Below are 26,551 nucleotides of genomic sequence, written 5' to 3'. Positions count from 1 at the left end.
AGTGCCAGCCACGTGCAAAATAAAGCAACACCCTCACAGGGCTGGCTGGCCAGCACCCAGTGTACTTCTAAATTTCCTCTTCTTTGATCTTTTGGCTGAATCCATTTCCCCCCAGGGAAGAAGCTGCTGGGGGCACAGCAGAGTCTATCCCAGGGGGCAGCACTGTTGGGGGTCTTGGACCGGCTGTCTCCTCAGCTGAGCCTGCAGGGCACCTGTCCTCTCATCTGCAGGCTCAGTGTTCACCAAGGATCACCCCGGAAGGAAGACAGAGCTGAGTCCTTGGTGGCCGGAGACAGCGATGGGCCGCAGATGTCTCATCTCCGAAGCCAGGGTTTGCCCAGTTGGGTCAAACCACGTAAGAGACGAGAAGCCCACAAATATATTTCCTGTTTTCTGTGTTGAGTCTTCTGGTAGCAAGAGAAAAATAAATCCGTTCAAGCTGTTCATGCTCTGCAGTCTGTCCAGTCCTCCAGCCAGCTGCTCCCTGGATCCCTGTCATTCCTTCTGTTCCCTCACGCTTTCCACATGAAATCATCAGCACAGCCTGAAAGGGGACAGGTGATCTGCAGGGAAGGGTCCATAGAGAAAGAAACCTCGACGCAGAGCACAGCTTCATTCGTGAGGACTCAGTCGCACCTGGAGGACAAATCAGGTGCTTCCAGGAGCCCAGGGCAGGTCCCTCTCCTCCCGGAATCCCCAGCAGACATCCACAGGACGCTCACCTTGGCACATCAGGGAGGGCGCCACTGCGGACTCCAGGGAAAGGCGCAAAGCTCCAGAAAAGCACCTGCCGCCTTCTGATAGGGTGCCAACCTCTCCGGAAGTTCAGCGGCCTACTGTGGAAGCCTGGGCACAGGGCAAGGCCACATGGGTCTGCGTCCTGCACATTCTTTCTATTCTTTTGTATAAGAAGAACATTAAGTAACTAAATTGCATGTTTTAAGGCCCAATAATGTAAAATTAAAGAGAAATACAGCATGTAAAATTTAAATACCCACAGCAGGAAAGTTGAGTTTTTAAGCAAATTCGATTTTCATTTCCTGGACTTAGTAATGCAGGAGGATTGAATGACAGCATCTGGGCGCTCTGTTCCCTGAGAGCTGGATTTCCTTTGAGTCCTGGTGGCTGCAAATCTCCCCGAGTGACCTCCCTGAGCTCCCTGGCCTCTGCCCCCTCAGGAGGGTGTGGCCCACATCCCGCAGGGGTGGGCTCTACTACATTTATAGAGAATTCCCCCTCCATCTGTCACCTTGCATGGGGCCCACCTTCTCCTGCCCCAGGGTCTTCCAAACAGGTCCCTAATTCCTCCAAGACATAGACTGTGGCCTGGGGAGGGCACTGCAAGCGATGGGATTTTTCCCCAATAAAACATAGACCAGCAAGTTTAGACTGAGTTGCCAATCTGGCTCTGAGCCAGGGCCCGGCAACCGTCCAGTTTCCAGACTGGCTCTGGGGTCAGGGATGGCAGAGGAGGATCACAGGCTCCAGGTTCTCCTGAGCGAGACGTGAGCAAACTTTTTTTGTTATTTTGCTTCTGGCATTGAGAAGTTCCAGAGCATCCTTCATGGGCCCACTTGTCAAATCTTTCCAAGACAAGTGTGACTTTTGAGCCAGCTTTGCTCCTGTCCTCCCCTGGCGTGGAGCATTCAGGCCCAAATTTGCCTTCCCGTGGTGTGTTCCTTGCACATGGCGTGCACGTCCTGAGAATGTCACACCACAGGACTCGTGCCTGTGCGCACTGAGCCCTCTCCAGCCAACCCGCTGCCACGCCCTGCTCTCCATGCCCAGTCCTCCACCCGGTCAGGACGCCCCTGCACTTTCTCTCAGCTGAAGCATTTCCTTCCTCTGAGAAACCTCGCATGCTCACCAGGACACCTGCCTCCTGCTTTCCTCATCCTCTGACCTCCTCTCTGCTCCTGTGGTCCCCGACCCCACATGTGCTCTGTCCTCCCCTCTCCCGGCAAGCTTCCCAGCGACAGCAAGTGCCCCCACTTCCTCCCTTCTGCATCCCAGCCTCTGATCTGCAGCCCAGCATGGGGGACAAACGGCAAATCCACGAAAGCACCACTGCTGGGTGTGGCCTTCCTCCCTGTGTCCAGGGAACTAACCCATCTCTTCTTTGTCTGCAAACCACTGTGGCACAGCCCCTATGTGCAGCTGTGACAGGAGCTTGCTCTCCTCTCTGTCTCCCTCTTCTCTGTGGGAAAGAGAAGATCACAGTCATCTTTACATCTCCAGCACCAAAGACAGAACTGCAAATAGTCAGTGCTCAATAAATGTGTGCATAGCCTAAAGGAAGGGCTCTGAGCCCACAGCACCACCACATAATCGGACCAGCTACTCTACAGCACGCTGTGGAGAATGTACTTCTGGACCATGTGACCATGACCTCCAGATTTTCCATCTGTAGAATGGGGACACTAGACATCTGTTCAGCAAATGGTCCAGATGCCAGGAGTCCAGTGGGCCCCTGCCGGCCCCAGGGCCTGTGCCTGGCTAGGCCTAGTATCCCCATGGGTAGATGCTATTTAATAACTCACAGTTCCAAAAGTGTCTGAAACTTTTTATCTGAATTACCTTGAAGACGAGTATCTGTATCAAATTAATAGACATTTAGCTCAATTCTTAGAAAAGAAAGTGTATTACCCTTTCCTCCACAGCATTGGCCAAATGTTGGTGGATTTAAATGCAGATAAACCAAAGGACAGTCCCAGGGTCCAATTTCCAAAAAGATCCGGACTCAACCCTCTTGGAAGTCTGTAAGCATCTTTTCCAAGTGGAATATGCTGGAAGCTTTAACACACACTCCTCTGACCCACCAAGCCCCTGCTGCTGGCCTGGCCCTCGCCCTGGCCTACGCACAGGCCACTGTCCCACCCAGACCTCATCACGGCATGGTGATCTGGAACACCCACCCTGCTGCGTTAAGCGTCAAATGAGTAACATGTCTAAGGGCATAAAAGTTTGCCCTAAGCAGCCGGAACCATCCCAAGACACCATCCGGTCCTGTCAGAGGATGTGACACCACCAGCTCACAGAGCAGGTGGACGTGGGGCAATAGGACCATGGCTGGACCCCTGCCCAAGTTACTCTGCTTCCAGTTGACATGGCGGAAACAACTTCTGAAAATGTTTTGGGTTCCGTTGTAGCAAAACACACACACACGTCGTAACCATTCTTAAGTGCACAGTTCGGGGCCTTCATTTACATCCCCGCAGTTGTACAGAATTAGGTCAATCCATCTCCAGAGCGCCTTCGTCTTCTCGACTGAAACCCTGTCTCCATTAAACATTAACTCCCCAACCTCTAATGCCTGGCAGCTGCCACCCTGCCTGTCTCTGAACTCGATGACTCTGGGGACCTCACACATGCAGAATCCCACAGTGCTTGTCTTTCAGTAACCACCTCATTTCACTGACGTGACGTCCTCCAGCGCTCATCACATTCATTGCTGTCAGAATCTCCCTTCTTTATAAGGCCGAAAGAGGTTTCCTACGTCAACCACACTGGGTCTGACTTTTCAGCGACCAGGAACAATGCTGCTACAAGCATGGGTGTGACTCTGGCTTATTTGGGGGGTGCATGTCCAGAAGTGGGGTTTCTGCATCACTTGGTGATTCAGGGTTTCATATTTGAAGGCCTCCACACAGCTTACCTTCCTACCAGCAGTGCTCTGGGGCTCCAGTTCCCCCACGTCCTCACCGGCTCTGCTTTCCTCTGTTCCCGTGTGTGTGTTTGCAGCAGTTGTCCTCACGACGTGTGTCAAATTGCGGTTTGGACCTGTTTCTCTGACACTCGGTGACACCGAGCATCTTTTCATGGTTTTGGCCATTTGTGTGTCATCTTTAAAGAAATGTCTCTCAAGCCCTGGTCCATTTTTTATTCAAGTTATCTGATTTTGTTGTTAAACTGTGGGAGTTCTTTGTGTATTCTGGATATTAATCTCAGATGTGTGATCTGCAAGTATTTCTCCCACTCCATAGGTCACCTCTCCACCGCTGATGTCCTTTGATGCACAGAAGGTTTCAGGTCTGGTGTGGCCCTGTCTGCCCATTTTGCTTTTGCTGCCTATCTTCTGAAGGATCCCAGCTTGTTCCTTTTGAAAGCACAGAATTCCGTCTCTGCAGCAGCAAATAAGCACTTTCTGTGAAATTCCTTCTTTAAAAATGCTCGTTGCTGCCCTGGAACTGCTCCCCACTCCTTGCAAATACGTCCCCAGTGCTCACTTTTTAAGTGAGCTTTGCACGAGTTGATTTTGTCCTCTCAGTGGGGTCCTCCCTGACTGCCTCCTCTTGCCAAGCATTTGCGTGAGCCAGCTACTGCCTACCACGGACATGGACAACAGGGTCTGCCACAGCCTCATTCCTCCTCGGTACCTTGGCCCTTCCCTCCATCCCCATAGCCAGCCCCAACAGAGCTGCTCTTGGTGGTCAGGCCCAAGGCACAGTGTCCAGCCCAGGCTGTGCTGGGCCACCAGATTTGTTCCTTAACTTCCACATCTCCAAACCAGCCAGGGCCGTGCAGACACCAGACACCCCTGGGGACACGGGACAGTACCATCCTCTCTTCATGAGCTTCAAGGCTGGGAGAAAGCGCTGATGGGACAGAAGGCCCAGGCTGGCTCCACACCCAGCCGCTGGGCACCTACTGACCCTCTGAAACCCACTTTCTGCCTCTAGAAAATGCAGGTGAATGACCCTGCCTGGTCACCGTGCAGTCCTGGGGATTGAACAGATATAAATGTTCACAATGTGCTCAGCACACAAGGTTCCCTCCATCTTTGCTGAGCTATGAGAATGAGTCCTGGTTCCACCACACAGGGCCCGGCCAGCAAGGTCTGAGTGTGTGATGACAAAGGCCAGCATCTGTGTGTGGGCGGGGAAGGGGGGCCGGCACAGCCTGGGAGAATCATCAGCCTTGGAACATGGCTTGCTCCACTAGCACTGTCAGGGCCACTCAGAGCTTCGATGCTTAGGGAACAGGTTTCCTGCGGTCTAATCGAATGAGGGTGACTAGACCCACCCCTTGCCGAGACCCACAGCCCTGCCTCTGAACCAAAGTGGATGCGTCTGGGTTTTGTGCAGAATCTGGGTGGGAGCCCAATGTCTACCAGAGTGGAGGTAGGGGGCTCCCAGCAGAGGGATGGGCAAGGCTGAGGCCTGGAGCCAGGCAGCTCCAGCCTGCAGCCGAGGGAAGGCCTGGGGCTCCACGGGGCTCTGTTCTGAACGGCCCGATGATGTCCAGGTGCTGCCCCAAGCCCACCAGGAGCCAATGTAGGCAGCCAACTCGCTGGGCAGGTGTGCCCGGGGGTCCAGAAGCAGGGAGCTGATGTCTGAGGGATATAGTCTTTGTTGGTCATGGCACTGGTCAGGGAGGTGAATCAAGCACACAGCCACGTTCTTAGACTGCAGTTTTCCTTTGAACTTCCATTACACTTCATTCATCTGTTCATATCCTGTGCTAACCTAACGTCCTCAGCTCCTCTTCCTGCCTGGCCCTGGCACCAACTGACCCATCCCACCCTTCGGTTCCACTTGTCCTCCTCTGATGCCCTGAAGGGCTGCTCCATCCCAGCCCTTGGCCTGCTTTCCCACCAGAACAGTTCAACATTTTCTACTTCTGAAATGGAGAGTTACATGCAGCACACACCTGGTGTCTGGCCAGTGTCCGGCCTCAGCCTCCCCTCCACGTGGTTGTCTGCTGGTGGTCAGGCCCTTGCAGGCACCACCACTAGGCAGGCAGGGTGCCCTCCAGCCTGGGGAAGGGGCTCTGCCCTGCTTAGTGAAGGCCATGGGTCTCCCTCCCCCACCCAGGGGCCAGGCAGGGCATCTCTTTACTGTGCCCACAGCCCCAAAGCCATGAAAAAAAGCCTACTGAGATACGTGTACACGTGCGTGCGTGTGTGCAGGTGTCCATGTGGGTGTACGTGTATGTGTGTGTGCACACACATTCACAGGGAAAATAAGAACAGACATTCTACAACTTGCACTCCTCCAAACCAACCCCCAGCCCAGATCCAGAAAGCCCCCCCCCCCGAGTATCTCCCCTGCCAGCTGATGCTGTGGCGTGAGTGACTGTCTCTACCTCTTGTCTCTCACAGACAGCAGTGTGGGGCTGTAGCACCTTAACTTTAAGCCTCCTTCCCTCTAACAGCCACTGGCTCTTCTGTCCTCAGTGAACACAGATCCGGGCTGCCAGGAGTGTTCTCAGAACGCAGCTAGGGAACCATACATCACAGATAATGGCTTTGGAACTGAGAAAATGTGCCTTCACATCAGACACAGATATTTCTTTGTGTACTTGGTGGAAAAACAGAGGGGCCCCCAGAACCCCCACCCACCTTGGGCATAGGCTGGGCCAGGCACAAGGACCAGGGTGCAGCGCTGAAGGTGCTCGTGGGGTAACACCAGACAGATGTGCACTCGCCCTCCAGGGGATGTAACAGGGACCGGGAGCTGGCCTTGCTCCAGGTGCCAGCAGGGTTGTGAAGCACAGACACAGTCGCCCTGGGAGCACTGTGGCACCATGCAAGAGGGTGCCAGGATTCAGAGGACAGCAGGCGGAGTCCGTGGCCACAAGGGAACTGGGGGTGGCACCAGACAGCAGCAGCCACCCTGCTGGCAGTAGGTGGCGAGTGTGACAGTTCCGGGTCCTGCCAGACACCGTATGGGGCACATCAGTCACCACACTGTTCATGGCCTAGGGGATTGGGGAAAGGTGACCCAGACTGACAGCATGAGATGTGGCCTAGAGAGGGGCACAGGGTTCCGTCAGGGAGATGGGACCAGCATGAAGGGTTTCTGTCCCCTGCTGGGGGCCACAGTGCAATGCTGGAGGTGGTCCCTCACGGGGAGTGACATCTGATCACACAAGCTGACCTTGTGTAGACAGAGTGAACTTGTGTACCCCGAGAGAACTTACATCAGCTTATTGTTTACACCACACGTTTAAAAAAGACCTTCATGATGGAGGGCGGGGGTTCTCCAGTTAGGAGGGAGGTGGTTCTGACAGGGCAGCAGGGCGACAAGCCGCAAGGCTCAGACCCTGAGTGCAGCTCCAAGCACCTCTGCCCCGGGCCCTGTGAGCTCACAGGCTGGTTCTGCAGAATATGGGAGGTCAGTCACCAGAGCCAGGAGCACAGGCATGGGGACCTGTTTGATAGGCCACCCAGACCTAGAGGCTCTGTTGCCCAGGCAAACAGCACCTGGTCTGTCAAGGTGAATCCTGGCACAGACACAGAAGGGCTGCCCGCCATACAGCATCAGCCTCACAGGCAGATGGCAAGTCGGGTCACCCAAAGTGGCCGGTAGGGGTGCAGGAAATGCCACAGGTGCCCAGTGGCACCCAGACCTCCCTCGCTCTGCAGAAGGAGCCTGTCTCTAACATCCTGTGAAACTGACGGTGGCTCCAGGGCCAGGACAAGTCTCAGCAGCTGCTGGACCGTGTTGGAATGGAGGGGAATCTCATGTTTTAGACTTCACAGGAAGTACAGGACCCCTGGACTCTCTTCCTGGCTCTGCCCACTGCTGGCTTGATAACCTCTGCCCAGTGACTGAGGCCCTCAGTTTCCCCATCTGGGAAACGAAAGTAAAAAGATTAAAATAATCACACCCGCCCAGTCCTCGTCATGCCTGCTGGGCGGACATTTCCTCTGCCCGGGTTTCACTAACCCTTAACACCAGTTTGCCGGAGGAGAGAACAGGCCCTACGGATGGCTTTGCCTCTAGGCCCGGGGGTGGCAGGGCCCACTGGGCCACCACGCTGACACATCCCCCTCTGAGCCCATAGCTGCATGCGCAGGGCCTTCTGGAGCCCTCTGCTCCCCAGTAGATCAGGAGGCCTGGCCCTGACACACACCCTGCACTCGGGACCTTCTAGAGGATGCCAAGGAGGGGGAAACCCCTGAAGACCCTTCATAGGCACTCAAAGAAGGGGACAGCCCCATCGGGCATTTCCCAGGGGGTGGGGGTGTAAGGGGTGGGGAATTGGGCGGGGCTCCTCCTGTGTCCAGGCAGGCGGGCCAGGCAGACCCTGCCCCAAGTGGACATCAGAGCAATGTCTCCACCAGCTGCCCACACCTGCCCCCTGGCTGCTGGGCCCCTGGGCCACTAGCCTGTCCACCCCTGTACAGGCTAGTCTCCCTCTGCAGCTGACCTGCCCCTGGGGCCCAGTGGGGTGCACCCTGGAGCTAGGAACTGCCTCTCTCCTGCTGCGATCTGGGCCTGGCCCGTTCAAACCTTCCTGCTCTCTCCGTTTACTTGCAAAGCCAGAAGACAAAAAGCCACGGCTCTGAGTCACTCGGCTCCCAGTCGGCTCTGATTCATGCGGGGGCCCGTGGAAGGGGGATGAACCTGGCCGTTAACCTCTTGGTTTCTTTATGTCTCACAGCAAAAGGCATCTGTGGTTTCGAATTGAGAATTAGGCAGATGGCGGCTTACAGTCGTGCACTGTGGTGTTGCCTGGAGCAGAGAGAGGCTGAAGGGCTCCCAGGCCGGGCCCACGTGCTGATGGAAACTTACAGATATTTCAGCCATGTCTCCGAGAAAGATTCGGTCATCTGGCAAGTGTGGTCTTAGACTCTGCCAAAGTATGCATCACATGCAGCCCAGGGTGTGAAGGAAGACAGGCCTAACAGAAATTAGATTATGGCTGAGAACCCAAAAGAAAACACAGATCAGTCCCTGGTGGGTCCCCAGCCCTGGGAGGCATAGGCTGGTGATTCCTCCCTCCAGGACACAGATCAGTCCCTGGTGGGTCCCGGCCCCCAGGAGGCACAGCCTGGTGATTCCCCTCTCCAGGAGGCTGCAAATAGCTGGGACAGGAGCCTAGAGAATGTGGCACACCAGGGGCCCCGGGAATGTGGGGTGACTCCATGGCACAGAGGACCCCTCCCCAGCCCGGGACATTTGCCATCCACCACAGATGCCAGAGCGAGGGGCGGAGGGAGCACTAGGCCCGCAGAGTCTGGGAAGGGCCCCACGACAGCACCTCTTCTTCAGGGGTTAACTGTACTTTTTGAACTTGCTTCCCCAAATCTGAAGTAGTTTATGATTAAGACTATAAAATATAGAGAGAGGAGTTAAAAAAAAAAAAAAAAGACAAGTGAGGACGCTGAATCGTGAGCGTGTGGGATGAGCACACCGTCCCTATCAGCATCGCTCACAGGGGATGCCTGGCTGGCAAGGGCAGTACCAGCTACAGACGCACAGGCCACTGGATCTACACCCCTAGGCAGCCCAGGGGCTGTCAGACACATTCTGCACACATTTCTTGCAAGTTATCCTAATCTTGCAGACACTGGGTGAAAATGACAGGGTCTCTACTAGTAGACTGCAGAGACACAAACTTTTGTTTTGTTAAGACAAGAACCCAAGACCTAATATTGAGTGAAAAGTTCGAGTGAGGACCTTCAGGCCGTGTTCTGAGCCCACTGGTGGGTGGGACGGCGGACCCCGCCAGAGAAGGGGTTGCTGGTGTCTTTAGAAACCATCCATCGTCTCTGTTTTCTCAAGTTGCCAAAGTGGTAAAGGTAAATTGAGAAAGTAAAGAAAACTGTAAGAAGGAAAGGATGATCTTTCTTTCATATCATGGCCCAGGGGCATTTGTTCTCACCACTCTCACCAGGGACACAGGCCTGTGTAAGCCACACACTTCAGCTTTCTAATCTGAAAGCTAATGGACTCAGCGTTCATCTTCTCATCCGATACCCTCCCCCTTCACATTATTAAACATTCTCTTACAACACAAAATTTCCTGGCTGTATCGCATTCCAGCATGTGGATGAACCACGATTTATCCCAACAATTTCCCAGGACATTTGAAATATTTCATTAATGTTAATGAAGTTGATAGGAATTTCTTTGTTGCTATGCAAATCTGTCATTATCCACTTAAATAATTCCTAGAAGTGGAAATCACTCACTCAAAGGGTATCTCCAATCTTAAATCTTTCCTTGCCTACTGTCCATGGCCCTGAAGACAAACTGGACCTTCCTACCGTCAGGGAAAAGATGGCCTAGTTCCTTACACCTTTCTCAACACTGGGGATTATAATTATATTTTTTCCAATCCAGAGACAAATTATATTTATTGCCTTGTTTTATTTCAAGTTTCTTGGATTATTGTTGAAGTTCAGCACCTTTCAGATGTTTATTGGCCAAATGAATTTCTCCTTTTGTGAATTCATGTTTGTTGCCCATGTTTTCTGCAAGGTAATTGTCTTTTAAAAATTGGGGTTCTTTGGGCAGTGCCTGTGGCTCAAAGGAGTAGAGCGCTGGCCCCATATTCCGGAAGTGGCGGGTTCAAACCTGGCCAGGCCAGAAACTGCAAAAAAAGTCGGGGTTCTTTGTCTAGTGAGATTATTGACCCATTATAAAAATAGATTGCAAATATTTTTTTCGGGTTAATTTTAAATTTTTGATTATCATAGTTTCTTGGAATATAGAAGTTTAGAATTTTAATTTCATCAGAGTTATTTTTTTCTTTATGATTGGTGCTTCCTATACTTTGAATGATCAGTTTTAGGAATCAGATTCTACAAAGGGCCTACATTAGCAAAAATCGCTTCAGGTCACTGTGAGTTCAATGTTAGGATCCACAGGACTGTTCTGAACGTTACCTCTGTACTCCACCCACGGTATGCTGCAGTTGTAGGCGACTGTCTTAGCTGTATCTGGGACCTCAGTGTGACAAACTTATAGTCATCTCCCTTTATCCATGGGATATGTTTCCAGACCCCGGGTGGATGCCTAGACCCTCAGATGGTAGCAAGCCTACATCTACCCTGCCTTCTTCATCTGATAACAGGGAGAGCAACAGGGAGAGTTGGTGGTGGCTAGAGGGCGAGCTGCGCCCCTGGTGGGGATGAGCTGGACAAAGACGTGATTCACATCCTAGGTGGAATGATGAGACTGCATCACATGACTCAGAACAGTGCACAATTTCAAAGTTATCATTGTTTATTTCTGGAATTTTCCATTTAATATTTTCAGACCCTGGTTGACTGTGTGTAACTGAAACCACAGAAACTGGAACACCGGCCAGTTGGGGACCACTGCAGTGCATCCCTCAGGAAGCCTGACTTTTCCATCAGTTCTGGGGACAGGTGTGCTCACAGGGATGCTGAGTTGGTACACGTACTGACCCCAGGGCCTGACCAGCTCCAGGGACAGTAAGACGGACTGGGCGGGAGGTGCCCTCTGTGCTGTACGCCCACAGGAGGCAGCTGAGCTCATGGAACCTGGGCAGTGTTTCTGAAAACCAGTTGTAAAGCCAAAAGATCCCCCTTCAGTTTAACCCTGACCAGGGTGCTGGAAGCAGTGACATGACAGAGCCCCTGGGACAGTTACTAGGAAGCAGCAGTGGCCAGAAAGAATAGCTGCGTGACCCCAAGGAAAAGCAAGTGGGTCATGTTGCAAATATGAACACCGCACTAAGGGATCAAAGTGGGTCCACTCCACCGCTGGGCTATTGTGAATAGCATCACTCTGAACATCCATGGGCAAGCTTTTGTTTTAACATCTGCTTTCAATGTTTGGGACATATACCTAACAGTGGAGTCCTGGGTCATCTTAGCTCTTAGCATTTTGGTAGCTGAGGGACTATGGGAAGCTTAGTCCATCATTTTAAAGAAGGGGAAGTTGAGGTCCAGAGAAGGCACAACTCACCTAGGACCACATGGAGAACTGCAAGGCTGACAGCAGAGACCAACCGTCCACTCCAGGGTCGGCCTCGGTAAGGCCTGAGTCCCGACCATGGATGCCGCTGATTCCAGACCACTAGACACAAGACAATGGGTTTTGCCCAAGAGGTTCACTTGGGAACCCAGCCTGCCTCCTACCAAAGCAACAGCGTTCACTTTCTGTCTAATTAAAATTTCCCAAATTAGAAGGTTACCGAGGAAAAGACTAACATGTGATTTATTCTGGAAATAATGACTTAAATTAATTGCAAAATCCATTATACGGAGTCACAGTGGTCATATATGCTCCCAAACATTTAGCAGTTCTCAGAATTGACTAATAATGGCTCCATGTGGTGAAGCACAGAGCAGGCGGCCCGGCTGCGCCCAGGGTGCCAGAAACCCAGCCAGCCTCACTTTGTCTCCTCACTTTCCCTCTCCTTCTTTCTGGTCAGAAAAAGCAAAATTATGTAATTCACATCGAACCACACTTCTGTAACTTTGAGAACACAGAACAGCACAGGCTGCCTGGCTATGGGAGGGACTGGCTCGGAAGGTCCCCACATTGGCGGGCTTCTGGGGAATGCCCGGGAGGGTAGAGTCATCACCTGTTAAACATCACATTTTGTCACAGTTCAAAGTTCCATTGTTTGCACAGAACGACGCTTAGTGACACAGTAGTGTGGTCATTTGGTCCACAAGGACAGGGCTGGTTCTGCTTCATCTGCAGACCTCCAAGGCTGCTGGGTGCACTCTGCTCCTGGAAGCTGTCTCTAGAGGGGATGAGGCTCTGAAAGTAGCATCTGACTGTAGGGTCACATCAATAGCTATTAAATCTAGTGGGGAGAGATGCAAAATCACCACTTCCTTTCATTGACCATGCTGGGCTCACACACACAGGTTCCCCAGTGCAGCCCAGTAGGTGACGGTGCCTCAGTGACCAGCCTGGAGGGCCAGGGAAGAGGGATAGCAGCCTGCAAACAGCCAGCAGCTCCCTCCCGCTGCTCCTCTCCTCTCTCCAAGGCTCACAGGCACACATGCCCATGGGGCCCTCCCCAAGCAGCCAGGCTCATACAGCACCCTCCTCCCGCGCCCTCACCCCTGCACACAGCAGGCCACGCCAACCGTCCTGCTCTGGGGCCTCTGCTTTCTTTGGCATCTGAAGCGCCTGTGGCTGTCACAGGCTGGTAGGAGGCAGAGCCACCTTTGATGCTCCTGGAGGGGCAGTGCTGGTGCCTGGAGCAGACAAGGGGCAGAGGGGCTGCAGGTCCTGCTGAGTCCCCTTGTCCAGACAGCCTCTGCCTGCGGCATCATTGCAGCAGGGCTGGGGTTACTCTGCTGGATTTTTTCCAAAGTGTGAGTGTTCTGGGAAAGCAGGCAGGGCATTTTTTTTTTTTTCTGATAAAGTGCTGACTTCTAGGTCTCCGAGGGCCCCTGAGGGAAGAGGTGAAGGGTCTCCCACAGCGGGTAGTGGAGACGGGCGCGTGGCCCAGACACAAAGCTGGAGGCTTCTGTGTTGCTCAGAGGATCCCACATCCCCTCCCCTGCCCCGACACCTTGTGGAACTCATATATTTGTATATCATTTGTCCTGTTCACATCCTAGCTTTCTCTTTTACTTTGTCATTCCTGAAAAAGTTAACTATTTCAAATGGTAAATTACAAATGATAGGTTAAGATACGCAGAGTTGCTGGGGAGACTCCAGGGAATTAGATTGCTCAGCAGTGAAACTACATGGAATTATTCATTTTGGACACGGAGTCAAAGAAGGAAGGAGATGACACACCAGTGACAAGGTCAGCAACAAGCCCAGAAGTTAATAACCGGTGCATACTTGTTGCTCTGTTAGAAGAAAATCTCTATTCACAAAGAAATAATCTAAGAGGAAGTTCTGGGATTGGCAATAATTTAATATCCAGCAAAATAATCTGAATTAATGCTACTCTTAACACACCGCCTGCTTGCATGGCCCTGTGGACTCCTCATAACCCTTTAGCGATCACACCTGAGGGCTCTGCCAGACACAGTGTCTCCTGGTCCCGTCTCACAGGACGCTCTGCCACAGCCACCACACGGTCCCCATGCAGTTTGCGGGTAGTTGAAGCAGGCTATTTTTCATGAGAGAAATCAGCGAAAACAGGACACGTCAGGATTTTTAGGGTACAGATATCTGTTGGGGGCACTTCTGTTCCAATATCAATGAAATAATATTTTTAGACAACAGTAGTGACAGCCAACTGAGGGGGTGTCACCAAGCACACAAGCTGAGGGTGAGGAGGGAGCACATCTCTGAGCTGCACTAAACCTCCAGAATGTAATTCTGCATTTATTCCCTGTGTGATTGTGCCATCTCAGGGACCCAATGGTGGCCTTTTGGTTTCTCCTGTGCTACTTTTTATTTTATTTTATTTTATTTCATTTCATTTTATTTTATTTCTTTTTGAGACAGAGTCTCACTTGTCACCCTCGATGGGGTGTTGTGACATCACAGCTCACAGCAACCTCCAACTCTTGGGCTTAAGCGATTCTTTTGCCTCAGCCTCCCAAGTAGCTGAGACAACAGGCACCTGCCACAACACCTGGGTATATTTTGGTTGCAGTTGTCATTGTTTGGCAGGCCTGGGCCGGGTTCGAACCCACCAGCTCTGGTGTCTGTGACTGTTGCCCTAGCTGCTGAGCTACCAGTGCTGAGCTCCTGTGCTGCTTTTTATAAAGTGAAACCTCACATGGACTCCAGTGAATCACTTTAAAAAGATGACATCTCCACTGAAGAATAAACTCAAGAGGGTAGGCTGGATTGGGGGAAGAGGTAGGAGAGAGCTGCCAGAGAAGAAATGTTCACCAGACAGAAAAAAAAATGATCAAATCTTCCTCTGTTAGGTCTCCATCTACACACACAGATCACCACACAAGAGAGAAAACGCCGATGGCTGGGCACAGGCTGAGACTTTGCAGTTAGAAACTAGTATACATGTGGTATGCAACTTGGAGTTACTTGATTTCAGGAAAATTAATCCTCAGTGAAGATGTCAGTCATAAATCAAAGCCGATTGTGTGAACAGAGACATACTGATGTTTGGCTTGAGAAAGGAAATTTTGCCTTTTCCTTCCTTTTTCCCTTTCAATTTCCAGTATTTTAGACATTCCCCAAAGAAGTGATAACTGCCTTATCATGTTATTTATCAAGGTGAAAGATCTCTTTGAGATGAGCAATTCACACAAACTGTCCAGAAGAGACCCATGAAGTGTGGGTTTTGCCAACCTGCAGGCCAGCTCAGGTGCCTGCCCCCTGTGCGCTGCTCCACAGAGGTTTAAAGCCGGAGGCACAGAGGGGAAGGCAGGTGACAAGCACATTCCCACCCTCAGGTCCGAACAGTCAAGCAGGCAACTGGCTTTTGACTTCTGACCCCTCTGCACACCCTTTAAACTGAATCTATTGAATGAACTGAGATGAATGAAGGGAAAATTCATTTCTCGACCTCACGATTGAAAGAAAATACTGCCTGCTGCAGTTTCACTTGCAGAATATTAAATCAAAATAGAACAGACACAGAAACCCACCATGGCAGCTGACTGGGACTACAAACAATTGGCCTGTGTTTTCTTTTAGGAAGTTTATTTATTCTGCACGCTGCCCCTCATGGAGCACCCCTGCCTCGGAAGCAGGCAAAAATCTCTCCAAACGTATAGAGAATTTAATAGAAAGGTCTGAGTGGCAAGGGGTACAGCAATGGGAAAATAGCATTGTCAATGGAGCTTTGAGCATTTTCTCCACAGGGAAGATGACAAAAGGTCCCCTAACTTTCCCCAGGGCAGCAAAAGGCTGAAAACCTGCCCTAGGTTTTCCCGGCCTGAGCGACTGTGCTCGGCCCTCCAGAAAGGTTTCAGTTGTGACCACACCACCAACCTCAACCTGATGTGTAGTCCATGTCAAATGGTTAATAAGTCAGGAGCTTTGTCCAAACCCTTTCCCATCTGTCACACACCAGACCTGCCACCCAGAAACACAGGGGGACACTGCCAATTATACGGTGAGAGGCCCCAATCCAGTGCCAGGCGACACAACCAGATTTACTATTTCCTCCCCAAGGAGGCTGAGGGATGTATTTTTGAAGGCAGAATGTGAGCTGAAAAGATAGAAGTATTTTTCAAAGTAATTGAATTTGATAATGGAAAGCTCTCGGAGTTCAAGGAACAGAAAATTCTGAACTAAAGAAAGGAAGGATTTGCCTCTTTTTAAAGGCGCCGCTCTTCGGATCTGAGAAGTAAAACTACAATTCCGCATGAGGTTTCAAAAGAAGCTGGATCATCTAAACCTTTCCCTGGTCAAATAACAGAGGAGAACAATATTAGGAGGGGAAATAGCACAGGAACAGCCTCAGAGGACACTGCACTCGGCTCCCAAAATCAAGTTCCCGCTCACTGGTCCTCACAGGACGGTCCCGTGGCCCCCGCAGTGGACCTGTGGATGAAACCCTTCAGGAAGCTTGCACACTGTTTGGGTTCAAACTGACTCTATTTTCAGCTAACCACTAAAAGCCATCATACAGTTACCAGGCTTTTTCGGTTTCAGATTGAATCTCCTTTTGATGAGATAGCCGTTAGTAATCACTAAGGAAATATCCCCTGGTGCCTCAGTTTACAGCAGTGTGAAAATCACATCGTTAATGTCCCTGACCTCATTTAAAATAAGCATTCGATGAAGGTATAGTTCAATATAACTAAACCTCATTCAAAGGTTTCCTACTGATCAAAAACACGAAATATGTTTCTAAGACAAATATTAATTTAAAATAACCACAACTGAGTTTAGGATTTGATCCCCTCTGTGTCTGTGTCTCCCTATACCCCTCCCTCTCATTACCGTCGGCTCCAAATTCTTTTTTTTTTAAATTTCAGATTAACCAAAGGGCACCTATGATCAGGGTATTATTTTCCTTTGTCAGGAAAAGTATGCGTTGTATTTGAGTCCTTCACCAAATTCTAAAACTTCAGTCTCTAAACTTCTTGGTGGATAATTTTTATAAATCATTGGCTTTATAATTTAATTGTTATAAATTATTGTGTGTGTGTGTGATGGAAGTAAGCATAAAATTAGTGTCTTAGAAAGCAAACGTAATACTCAAAATGTATTATGAGTTTATATAGGAAATAGTTAAGGTAAATATTTCCCAAAGCTTTCTTTGAAAAATAAATTTTATTTTTAATAAAATAAATGTATTTTTAATAAATGTAGAAATAGGAATTAAAACTGGCATTGTGCTCCTCTCAGATTTCTGGGATACGCTCTCTAGGAATTGTAAGGAACCAGCTCTGATTAATCACACACTGGAAATACTTTGATATCCCTCATCTTCTGAAGAAAAGCACAATACCAATGGTGTCAGGAACGACAAGGTGTGGGTTTCTGCTCAAAGCACATTTTGAGTTTATTACTCTGAAATAAACATAGTAATAATTTCTTTTATAATTTGCTCATTTAAGTATAGAGATTCAAAATTTTGTGGAATATCTTTTTTGCTTTGTCGATTTACATTAAGTTGTAAGAGATATTATGCAGATTCCCTGATGTCTCCAATCATTACCCCCAATGAAGACATTTTGCAAAACTCTTACATGAACATGACCAGGAAACTGGCTGGATACAGTCCCGAACCTCATGCAGTGCACTTGTGTGTGTGCACACACACGTGTGTGTATCCCCAGTTTCAGATGCACTTGTGTGTGTGTGCATGTGTGTGTATCCCCAGTTTCACATGCACTTGTGTGTACATGTGTGTATACGTGTTTTAGTTCCACGCAACTGTATCCCCGGTGTAGACTCAGGTGACCACGTGGAATATCTTTTTAATCAGTTTCTGGTTTTTTGTTTCATCTCGGCCTTTCTTTTGCAAACATCCGTGCCTGTGCCTCTCACATTCTGCGGCTTCTTTATGGCTCTCCATTGCTTGGCCACAGTAACTTACTCATCTCTTCTCTGAATTTTATTGCCTCGTTGGGTTGAACTCTTTGCTAGCAGAGAGGTTTGTGTTTGGTTTGCTTTCTGTAGCACATTGACCCTTTCCCAGGAAAAGACACAAACATAAACAGACATTCCAGTGTTTCCAGCATGCATTCACAGGGTTTTAAAGACACCAGCGAGAACAGATTAATATAAATACTAAGCTTAAAAACTGTCATAAAAATTCAGCCTTTAAAATTGGCTTATTAAAATATTTGTTTTTTTTAAAGCCCAGATTTAAACTAAAGTTATGAGTTACAGTGCTCTGCTCAGAAAGAGTTTACTTTATGGTCTTTTTTCCAGGCAAAAGGCATCCAGCGTCTGTGCTGTCTAGAATACAGTGGAGCAGGGATGACAAAAACACAATTCTTTTAGCCCGAGACCTGTCTGAAAATAGATTTTCAGAAAACCTCAATGAAGTGCTATATTTCAAACAATCTCAAACAGCCCTGAAAAAAGCCTATTCCTGGCTGGACGAGTAGCAAGATGTCCTTTACGGGAGGTTGAAAGAGCACCAGTGATATTTAAGAGCACAGATCCGCACAACAGCGGTCAGATAGCTACATCTCATTTTACTGATGAGTACTTTATAAGAGAACATGACTTGATTTCAGGTAGTTCAGCTTTCATTCTCCTTCTAACCAACCCAAAGCTTTACTGGGATTCTACATTTCTGTTCTCCTCCAGGAGGAATTAATTTTCTTTTGAAACCAGCTATATCCCAAATGTAGCGGTCAACAAACACCTTCAAGAACTAGATTTTCTGGAGGAAGGAAAAGGCTGACACACACCACCTATCAGATGGTGAAGAAAGTCACATACTTTCTCCAAAGCAACTAGTTCTCAGAAAGAAAAAAAGTTTATAGAGCAACGCAACCCACTGAAAATCTGCGCACCCTTGACAGAAGTTAGAGAAGACATAATTCTCTTTGACCACGTAACACAGAACAGCGTGAATGGCGATAAGCAGTGGTCACCTTCCCCACACTCCAAGCCAGGTGGCTCAGAACCTGCTCGGAAGGCTCAAGCATCTAATGAGAATACTTAAAACTCCCGTTCAGATTGTGCCATTAGATGAATCCAGCTGACTGGACAAAGATGCCTGATTTATTGTCTAGTTGTGTTTTTAAATACCAGGCCAAAAAAGAAAGGATAAATATCAGCGCCGTCATACTCCACCATCTCGTCCTTCTTTCGAAGGACAATTTCAGCTCTTTTTTGTTGTTACTGTTAATCTAAACTCAATTTTTTCCCTAATATGTAAAAGTACCTCACATTAGACATAAGAATCACATACAATTTAGTGAGATGTCCAGGAAATTTTTGCTAATACAAATAATTCATGCTTCTTAGAAATAGTACAAATAAATAACAAATGCTACTTAGCAACACTGTCAGGAAATCAAATCCATTATGATTATATTTATACTAATGGGGACCAATGAGTTAAAAAAAAAAACGAATACAAATATGTCTGCCTAACATGCCTGATGGATAAAAACAGGGTGTCCAGAATCAATGGTGTATCAAAAATTCCCACATTTCCTTTCTCCTCTTAGAGAGAATATCTGTCTATGTAAGGAAACTGACTTATCTGAACCACCCAGTAATATTCAGGTTTATAAAAATAAGAATAAATAGGCCCCATATATATCATTTGGTTCACAATTGTGTTACCTATCATATTTAAAAAAAAATTCCAAATAAGCTCTTAACAGTTTTCATTTACTTATTATAAATATTGCATTTTATTTTTATATGATGTTTAATTATTGTCTATGGCTGATTCCCTATGTTTTAAGAAGTACCACGTTTTAATTATTATTATATTGAGTTTTAAATGTTGGATACTCTCTCCTGGTATTTGTGGTTGGTGATTTTCTGGGGCTCAGTCTTAACAATAATTCTGTTGACATTTTTCTTAAACAAAGTTATATGTGTGTGTTTTAAAAGATGACATCTCTCATCTGCTGGTCCTTTTTTCAGATGTAAACCATGTAAACTGCGGATGGCATAAAGTTTAAATGGAAGTAACTAATGGAAGCTCATAATTTAGGCAGCAAAACCAGAATTAACATATTATCCCACTGCAGCGTTTAGTCCGCAGCCAATCCAAACTTTCTTTCCTAGAGAAATATGTGATTGAGACATTTTCCATCTGTTTCTGACAAAGGCAGGAGAAGATTCTCACAAGTCAGTCTCGGCTAAAAATTATTTTTAAAAAAAACTGTAAAATAGTCGCTATCTTCGGAGGCTATTGCATTAAAAGAATTTCCAGGGACACCAAAATAAAAGCTAAGAAACCAAAGCCCACCTGGGCTGCATGAGCCTTCCGGCTGCAGCAACAATATTCGCGGATATTACAGAACCACATAAAAAGAAATAGATAAGTTTGGGGGAACGGGTGGCCGCGGGCTCTTGATTCATCTGAATTCCTTCTATGTGAAGTAGAGGCTTTTGTAAACACACAGAGAGATGTGGGAGAAACTAAAGCATACTGAATAAGAAGCATTTTTAACCCGGCCCCAGCAAAAATCATCTGGCGCCCTTCCCTTCCCCCGGACGGCCGCGGAGCAGAGGCGCTCGCCGCGCGGGACCGGAGGGGCGGACGGAGCCTCCGCCGCCGGAGCGCGTCTGAAGGGACCTGGACCGGGTCTGGTGAAAAGGCGCCGGTGCAGGGCGCCCTCATGGCTCTTCGAGAGACGACCAGAACTCCGAATGCTCCTGGCAGCTGCGTCCCCCGCGCCTTCACCCCCAGAGAGTCCGGCGCGCACCGCCTGCCTTCCCCGCTGTTGCCCATGCTGGACCCCTCGCGCTGCCCCCACGCCCGGACGCGGCGCGGCCCTCCCGGGAGCTCCAGGTTCAAGGCTGGGGCCTGAGGCTCCCAGCTCCTAGGTCGGCTCCACCTGCCTGCGGGTAGCCCGGGGCTCCCAGAGGCTGTCTGTGCCCAGACTCGGCGCCCTCGACCCGGGCCAGCCTGCGGGGCTCCCGGAGCCCCAAGCGCGGCGTCCTCCCAACATCGCCCTGGGCCAGCACCTCGATGCCCCCTGGGGCGGCCAGGGCGCCCAGGGCGCCGATGACAGGGCACCCGAGGCGGGGCCGCGCATTTCCCGCGTGAACAGCCGGGAGATCTAAGTGCCTGTTGGACAAACACGCCCTGCCTCTCCCAGCACGAGCCCGGCACAAGCCGGTCACGCAGCTTCGCGGGCGGCCTCTGCTACCCCGGACGCAAAGGGCAACTGGTCTCCATCCCCAGGCCTGCCCCGTAAGACTTTTTTCTGAGCCTACTACCCCACGGTCACCCAGAGAGACCCCCATAGCACAGTGAATGGAAAATGCGACCTTTTGTGTAAGAAGCGCCTTCGGACCCTGCTGGTTCCCGACTGCCACCCCTGCATGGGAGGGTGATAAAGTCCTCAGGGACGCCCTCGGGATACTGGAGCTTCCACGCCGCCACGCAGACCCGGCCTCTCTGCGGTCCTGGCCGCCCCACCCCGCCCCGCAACACTCGGCACCTACCCTGGCGCGCCGGTCTGGAGGTGGGTGGCCCGGCGCTAGTGGGAGGCGGACATGGACCATGCGCCTTCCATGCGCCACACGGAGAAGGCGTAGCTGAGGCGCTCGTGGGCCACGTAGCTGCAGCTGGTCATCTTATTGTCCATCTCGTCGCTCTGCAGGACCTGGTAGAGGAAGTCAATGTACCTGGCGGCCAGCTTGAGCGTCTGGATCTTGCTGAGCTTGTCTGAGGGCAGCGTGGGGATGATCTTGCGCAGCGCGGCGAAGGCCTCGTTGAGCGACTGCGTGCGCTGGCGCTCGCGCACGTTGGCCAGGATGCGCTGGCTCTGCAGCTCCTCGAAGGACTGCGCGCTGGGGCTGCCTTTCTTGCCGCGCTTGCCCGGGGTCGGGCTGCCATCTTCGCTCGACTTCTTGCTGTAGCGCCGCTTCCGGCCGAAGCGCTTGGGCTGCCGCTCCAGCTCCTCCTCACTGGTGCCCAGGCTGTCCACTGGGGACACGGGCGAGCTGGAGCCCTCCTCCATGGCGCCCGCCCGGCGCGCGTGGGGCTGGAGGCGCCGGGGCGCCGAACGCGCAGCGCTGGCCAAGCACCGCTCCCGGAGTTGCACGAAGGGCTCTGGTTTCAAGGCCGGCTTGTGCAAAACCGAGGTCTCCCGGAGAGGAAGTTATTCTAACTTTTTTGGAAACTCTAGCCGGGCTGGGTTGCTAAATAGTTGTCAGGAGCGAGGGCGGCGCGCTGATTGGCCGCGGTGGCCGGGGGCAGGACAAGTTCTGGGGCCTTCGCCGGTCGCCCCCGCCCCCGGCGCGGCACTTTCAGTTTTGTCTACCCCTTCGGCCTGGGCCGCGGCGGGCACCCGGAGGCCGGGACCTCGCCTGCCACCCACACCCCCAGCCCTATCGCTGGCCACTCTTTGGCCGCCTTGAGCCCCCGGCCGGTCGGAACCCGGCTTTGTCTGTACCTTAACGGGGAGAATGGGCCCCTCCCGGCGGCAAGGTCTCTCCCTGGTTGTAACGGGATCCAGAGGCCAGGCCGACCCCAGATGCTCTCCCCGGAGATGAGGACGCAGACGGTTGCTTCCTGGGGCACCCGGACCTGTGTGTGCCTTGGCTGCTCCTGGGCGCCCTGCAAGCCTGCACCATGGCCCGCACACTCCGGCCTGGGATGGGTGGAGCAGCGCTGACAGCGCCCTCCGCGCCCCTATCGCGGGCGTGTGGACACTCGGGGGCCCTGAAGACGCCACCCTACGGACGCGCCCATGAGATCGGTGGAGCTGCCTCACGCTTGGGCCAGTCTTCATGCCAGGAACTGTCTCACCCCGACTTGCTGGACGCACCGGCACTGACGCCCTCCCGGAGCGTTCCTGCTAAGTGCTTTAAAACTTGAGCGTCATAGCCAGCGAGCCTCTGCGGGAGCGCCCAGTGGCCGCCGCGCCCTCAAACCTGTCCCTGAGGATGCTGGGCGCCGGCTGCGTCGCCCGCATGGCCCAACTTTTCCGGCCCCAGTCTCTGCGCTCCCCCTTCGCTTCGTGGGTCGGTAGTGGACGGCGGGCGCTGCCCGGTGCTGGTCTCTCCTGCACTGGGCGCCCACGGGCGGCTCCGGGCCGGAGAGCGGCTGGGGCGCCGGAGCTGGGCCTGGTGCGCAGCACCAGGTCCCCGCGCCATCTGGATGCCGAGCGCTAGCGCGTTTGAAGTGGTTTGGGGGCTCTTTGTTCGCCAGGCCGCTCTGGCTCTGGGCCTGGAGGTAGTTTACGGCTTTGATGCCTTTGAACCTATTCCCAGGTGACCCGGGCTCAATTAGGCCCCGGCCTGCGCAGGGCTGTCAGGCAAACCTGGAGATCAAGGGCGAGCTGGGCCCTGTTATTGAAGCTGAACCCCGACCGGGAGCGCTGGCCTCCACTGCTCCTTGGGCCTGCTGGGCCGCGAGGTGGGGCCCGTGGGCCACCACCACCACCTTAGGATCCCGAAGGCCTCGTGGGCCTTCCGCGCCCAGCGCCTAAGGCTCTGATTCTGGGCCGCTCTCGCGGATGTTTTCCCTAACACGCGAATTCTGTGGAAAGCAGGCCCTTCCCAGGGCTGACTACACAACAGCGCTGGGAGAAGTTTCTTCCCGGGGTCACAATCCCCTGAGTAATGGCCCCTCCAGGGTCGCGCGCCCAGCCCCACCCACCTGACTCTCTCCTTTCTCCTCCAGAAGCAGCAAAATAGCTTTCCATATGCCTTTCTTTGAAATCCCACCCTTCCAAAAAAATATAAGGAAGGAAAGAGAGAGCAGGCAGGCCCCGGCTGTCCTGTGGGCCCTGGGCCTTTCTGGGTGGGCGGGAAGGACCGGCCTGCCGGATGACAGGCCTTCCGCTGTCTGCTCTGCCCACAGCAGCAACAGCAGAGATTTGCGATCATTTTATATTTTTTTAATTTTTTTTGATTTGCTGATCTTTTGACCACTTCCAGCCAGGCTTAACGAACCCGCTGCTGTCTCCTCCTTCTCCAACCTGGTGGGGCATCTACCCAGGGCAGTAATCTGCCTGGTAGGCTGCGGGCCCCTCTGTCCCCCTCTGGGTGTGCCCCTGTGTCATCCTCTGTCTCTGGAACTGTGTTTCTGTGTCTCTCTCCATCATATCCCTTTTCCCTCTCCCTCTCTCTCCTCCCCTTCCCTTCATAGTTTTGTTTGAAAGGAAAACAGCTTAGCTGGGAAGTCTGGTTAGGTCCTGAGCAGCAGAGCTAGGGCCAGCCCCAAGAACTGGAAGAGCTCCAGGGGTGCCCTGGAAAGGGTCTCAACAGGCTGCACACTGGTGGGCATAGAGGACTCTACGGGGAATGGTCCTAGTCCAGTAGCTTGGATAAAATTTCTTTGGTGTCATATCTTTCTATTCTAAAATATCTTAACAATAAATTCAAATAGCAGAGTGGGTGATACTGGTATTGGCTGAGGAAAACCTTTGCTGACAGAACTTGGAACACCTTCCTCGTGCTATTACCCAGGTGGTGAGCTTCTGAGTCTTTACCTGGGCTGTGACCCACGTTCATAGGACAAAGTAAGGCACTGTGACATTTGGCAGTATTTCTGATGTCACCTGCAGGTTGGCAGGGGAAGTGGTGCTCAGTATTTCTCAGTTTGGGGAGAGGGGAAGAAATTGGCTGAACTGGAACCCCAATGAAGGAGTAATCGATTTAGGAAAGCATACTCAAGTTATTGATGTAGCATGAAATTTTTCTTTTCAAAATCATGTCAGTGATAAGGCTAATAAAACCAACTTATTAATAACCTACATGACAAAATGTACTTGTATGTGAATATCTGTTGCAAGACCATCCAGGCTCACTTGGACTTGTGTTAAATACCACTCCCTGAGGATTCACGGAAGTAAATACAGCCCTTGGTATATTTATTCATTATTGGGTATAGAAAATCATTTCAATGCTTCTTTTCACATATGTAAAAAATGTGCTTTGTTTCTTTAAAAAATGACCTGGAGTTCTGAAAGATTCTTCTATTGCGTGTTTTCTTTAAGGCAGCAAGTAAGAGAAGGTGGTATGTTCACACAGGGAATCCGAGGGCTAGCAGCTTGGTGTTAATCCTGCTGCAGTAGAATGTGACTGCTGGGATTGTCACCTGGGGATGGTCTTTCATAACAGGACACGGTTATACTGTCCCTGGACTTCATTGGCATAATAAAATGGGTACTTGCTTAGATCTGAAAAAATCTGTGACAAGCACTTAGGAGGTATATTAAACAAATTCGTATATTCAGTTACCATTGCTGCTACCTTCTGTCAAAATGCCTGCAGAGATGAGCCCACCTGTGCCACCGGGCAGCCACCTATGCCACTCCCTGAAGCCCTACGAAGTCCCTAGTGGAGCACAGAGTTGGAAAACAGATGTTAAGAAGGCTCCAGTGCACATACCCTAATGACTTGGGGAGTCATCTCCACTTGAATTTAGCAAACTAAAGCTTGAGCAGATGACCAAGCAGTCCATATTTGTGTGACAGAATCGCTCAAATCAATTAATGAATCAATGACATTAATCAAGAGGTTGATAATGGCCCACATCACAAACCCTCAAAGCTGCAGATGCTGGCGTGGATGTGGGGAGAAGGGAACAATCTACACCGCTGGTCAGGCTGCAAACTAATCAGCCTTTCTGGAAGGAAGTATGGAGAAGCCACAAAGAACTCAAATTAGACCTCCCATTTGATCCTGCATTCCCATTAGTCCCAGAAGAAAAACAATCCTTTTGTCATAAGGACACTTGCACTAGACTATTTATTGCAGCATAATTTGCAATCAGCAAAATGTGGAAACAAAACCTAAATGCCCACCAACCCAGGAATGAATTAACAAGCTGTGGTATATGTATACCATGGAATATTATTCAGCCATTAAAAAGATGGAGACTTTACATCTTTTGTATTAATCTGGATGGAAGTGGAACACATTCTTTTTAGGAAAGCATCATAAGAATGGAGAAGCAAGAATCCAGTGTACTCAATTCTAATATGAAGGCAGTAGATGAGCTAATACAAGGTAAGGGGAGGGGGAGGATGGAGAGGGGAGGAGGTCACAGTGTAAAAAAATAATAATAATAATAATAACAAAAAAAGAGGTTGATAACCACATCTTCCAGTCAAACAGCAGTTTCCTATCAGCAAAGCACGCCTCTCTGCAGCAGCAGCAGCAGCAGAGTCCTGCCCAAACCCAGCACCACGGGTCACGCCTGTCAAGATTGTTTTGGTACCTTCATTATGAATTATTCTATCTTAGGTGTGGGTGAAAGTGAATGTGACCCATTACTTTCAGAAGCCCCAGATTTCACAAGTGGGCTCTTTAAAATCATCTGACAAAATCATGACATTTCCGTGGAAATCATAGGGGTCTTTGCTGAATGATAGAAACACATCGTCACAGGAACAGAGCTGCCACAGGACTGCTGAAGGCTGACTCTATTTCAGGCTATGTTCATGCCTCCTCCTGACACCCTGTCCCACTAGGATTTCAATGACCCAGCACACTCCCCAGTGTGACATCACAGCTGGAAGGCCTGAAGGTAACTGAAAAGGCTTCGTTTTCAGTCTCAAACCCCAGGGTTTAAGATGCTTCTGAAATCTTAAATACAGTTTATTCTGATGATGGACATCACTATGTAGACCTTTGGGATGTCAAGTCCAAGAGCCATCGTCTGCCTTGACCACAGCAATGACACCGTCGGGGGGCTCCATACCTACAAAGGGAACCTCACGTCCTAGGTGCACATCACGTGCAGGCAAGATTCCCCTTTACGAAGTCCCCACTACTGGCGGGGGTGTAGAGTAGCGCAGCCACTTTGGAAAGCAGCTTAGAGGTTCCTCAAAAAAAGATTG

At 50.5% G+C, this 26,551-nt stretch overlaps 1 protein-coding gene and 1 pseudogene across 1 annotated transcript in view; one reads left to right on the top strand and one right to left on the bottom strand.

Moving 5' to 3' along the window:
• Positions 1 to 21,882, bottom strand: part of TWIST2 (twist family bHLH transcription factor 2) — a 48,979-nt gene extending 27,097 nt beyond the window's left edge. The window contains exon 1 of the mRNA XM_053598212.1: positions 21,201 to 21,882. Within this exon, the coding sequence (XP_053454187.1) occupies positions 21,236 to 21,718 (483 nt within the window). The 5' untranslated portion in view covers positions 21,719 to 21,882 and the 3' untranslated portion in view covers positions 21,201 to 21,235. The remainder of the gene's footprint in view (positions 1 to 21,200) is intronic.
• On the top strand, positions 21,717 to 24,645 carry LOC128589792 (uncharacterized; annotated as a pseudogene).
• The last annotated feature ends 1,906 nt before the right edge of the window (positions 24,646 to 26,551 follow it).

Source organism: Nycticebus coucang, chromosome 7 (genome assembly GCF_027406575.1).
Source record: "Nycticebus coucang isolate mNycCou1 chromosome 7, mNycCou1.pri, whole genome shotgun sequence".
In the NCBI taxonomy this organism is placed as follows: domain Eukaryota; kingdom Metazoa; phylum Chordata; class Mammalia; order Primates; family Lorisidae; genus Nycticebus; species Nycticebus coucang.
Note: the sequence above shows the minus strand (reverse complement) of the source record. Positions and strands in the feature narration are given on the sequence as shown.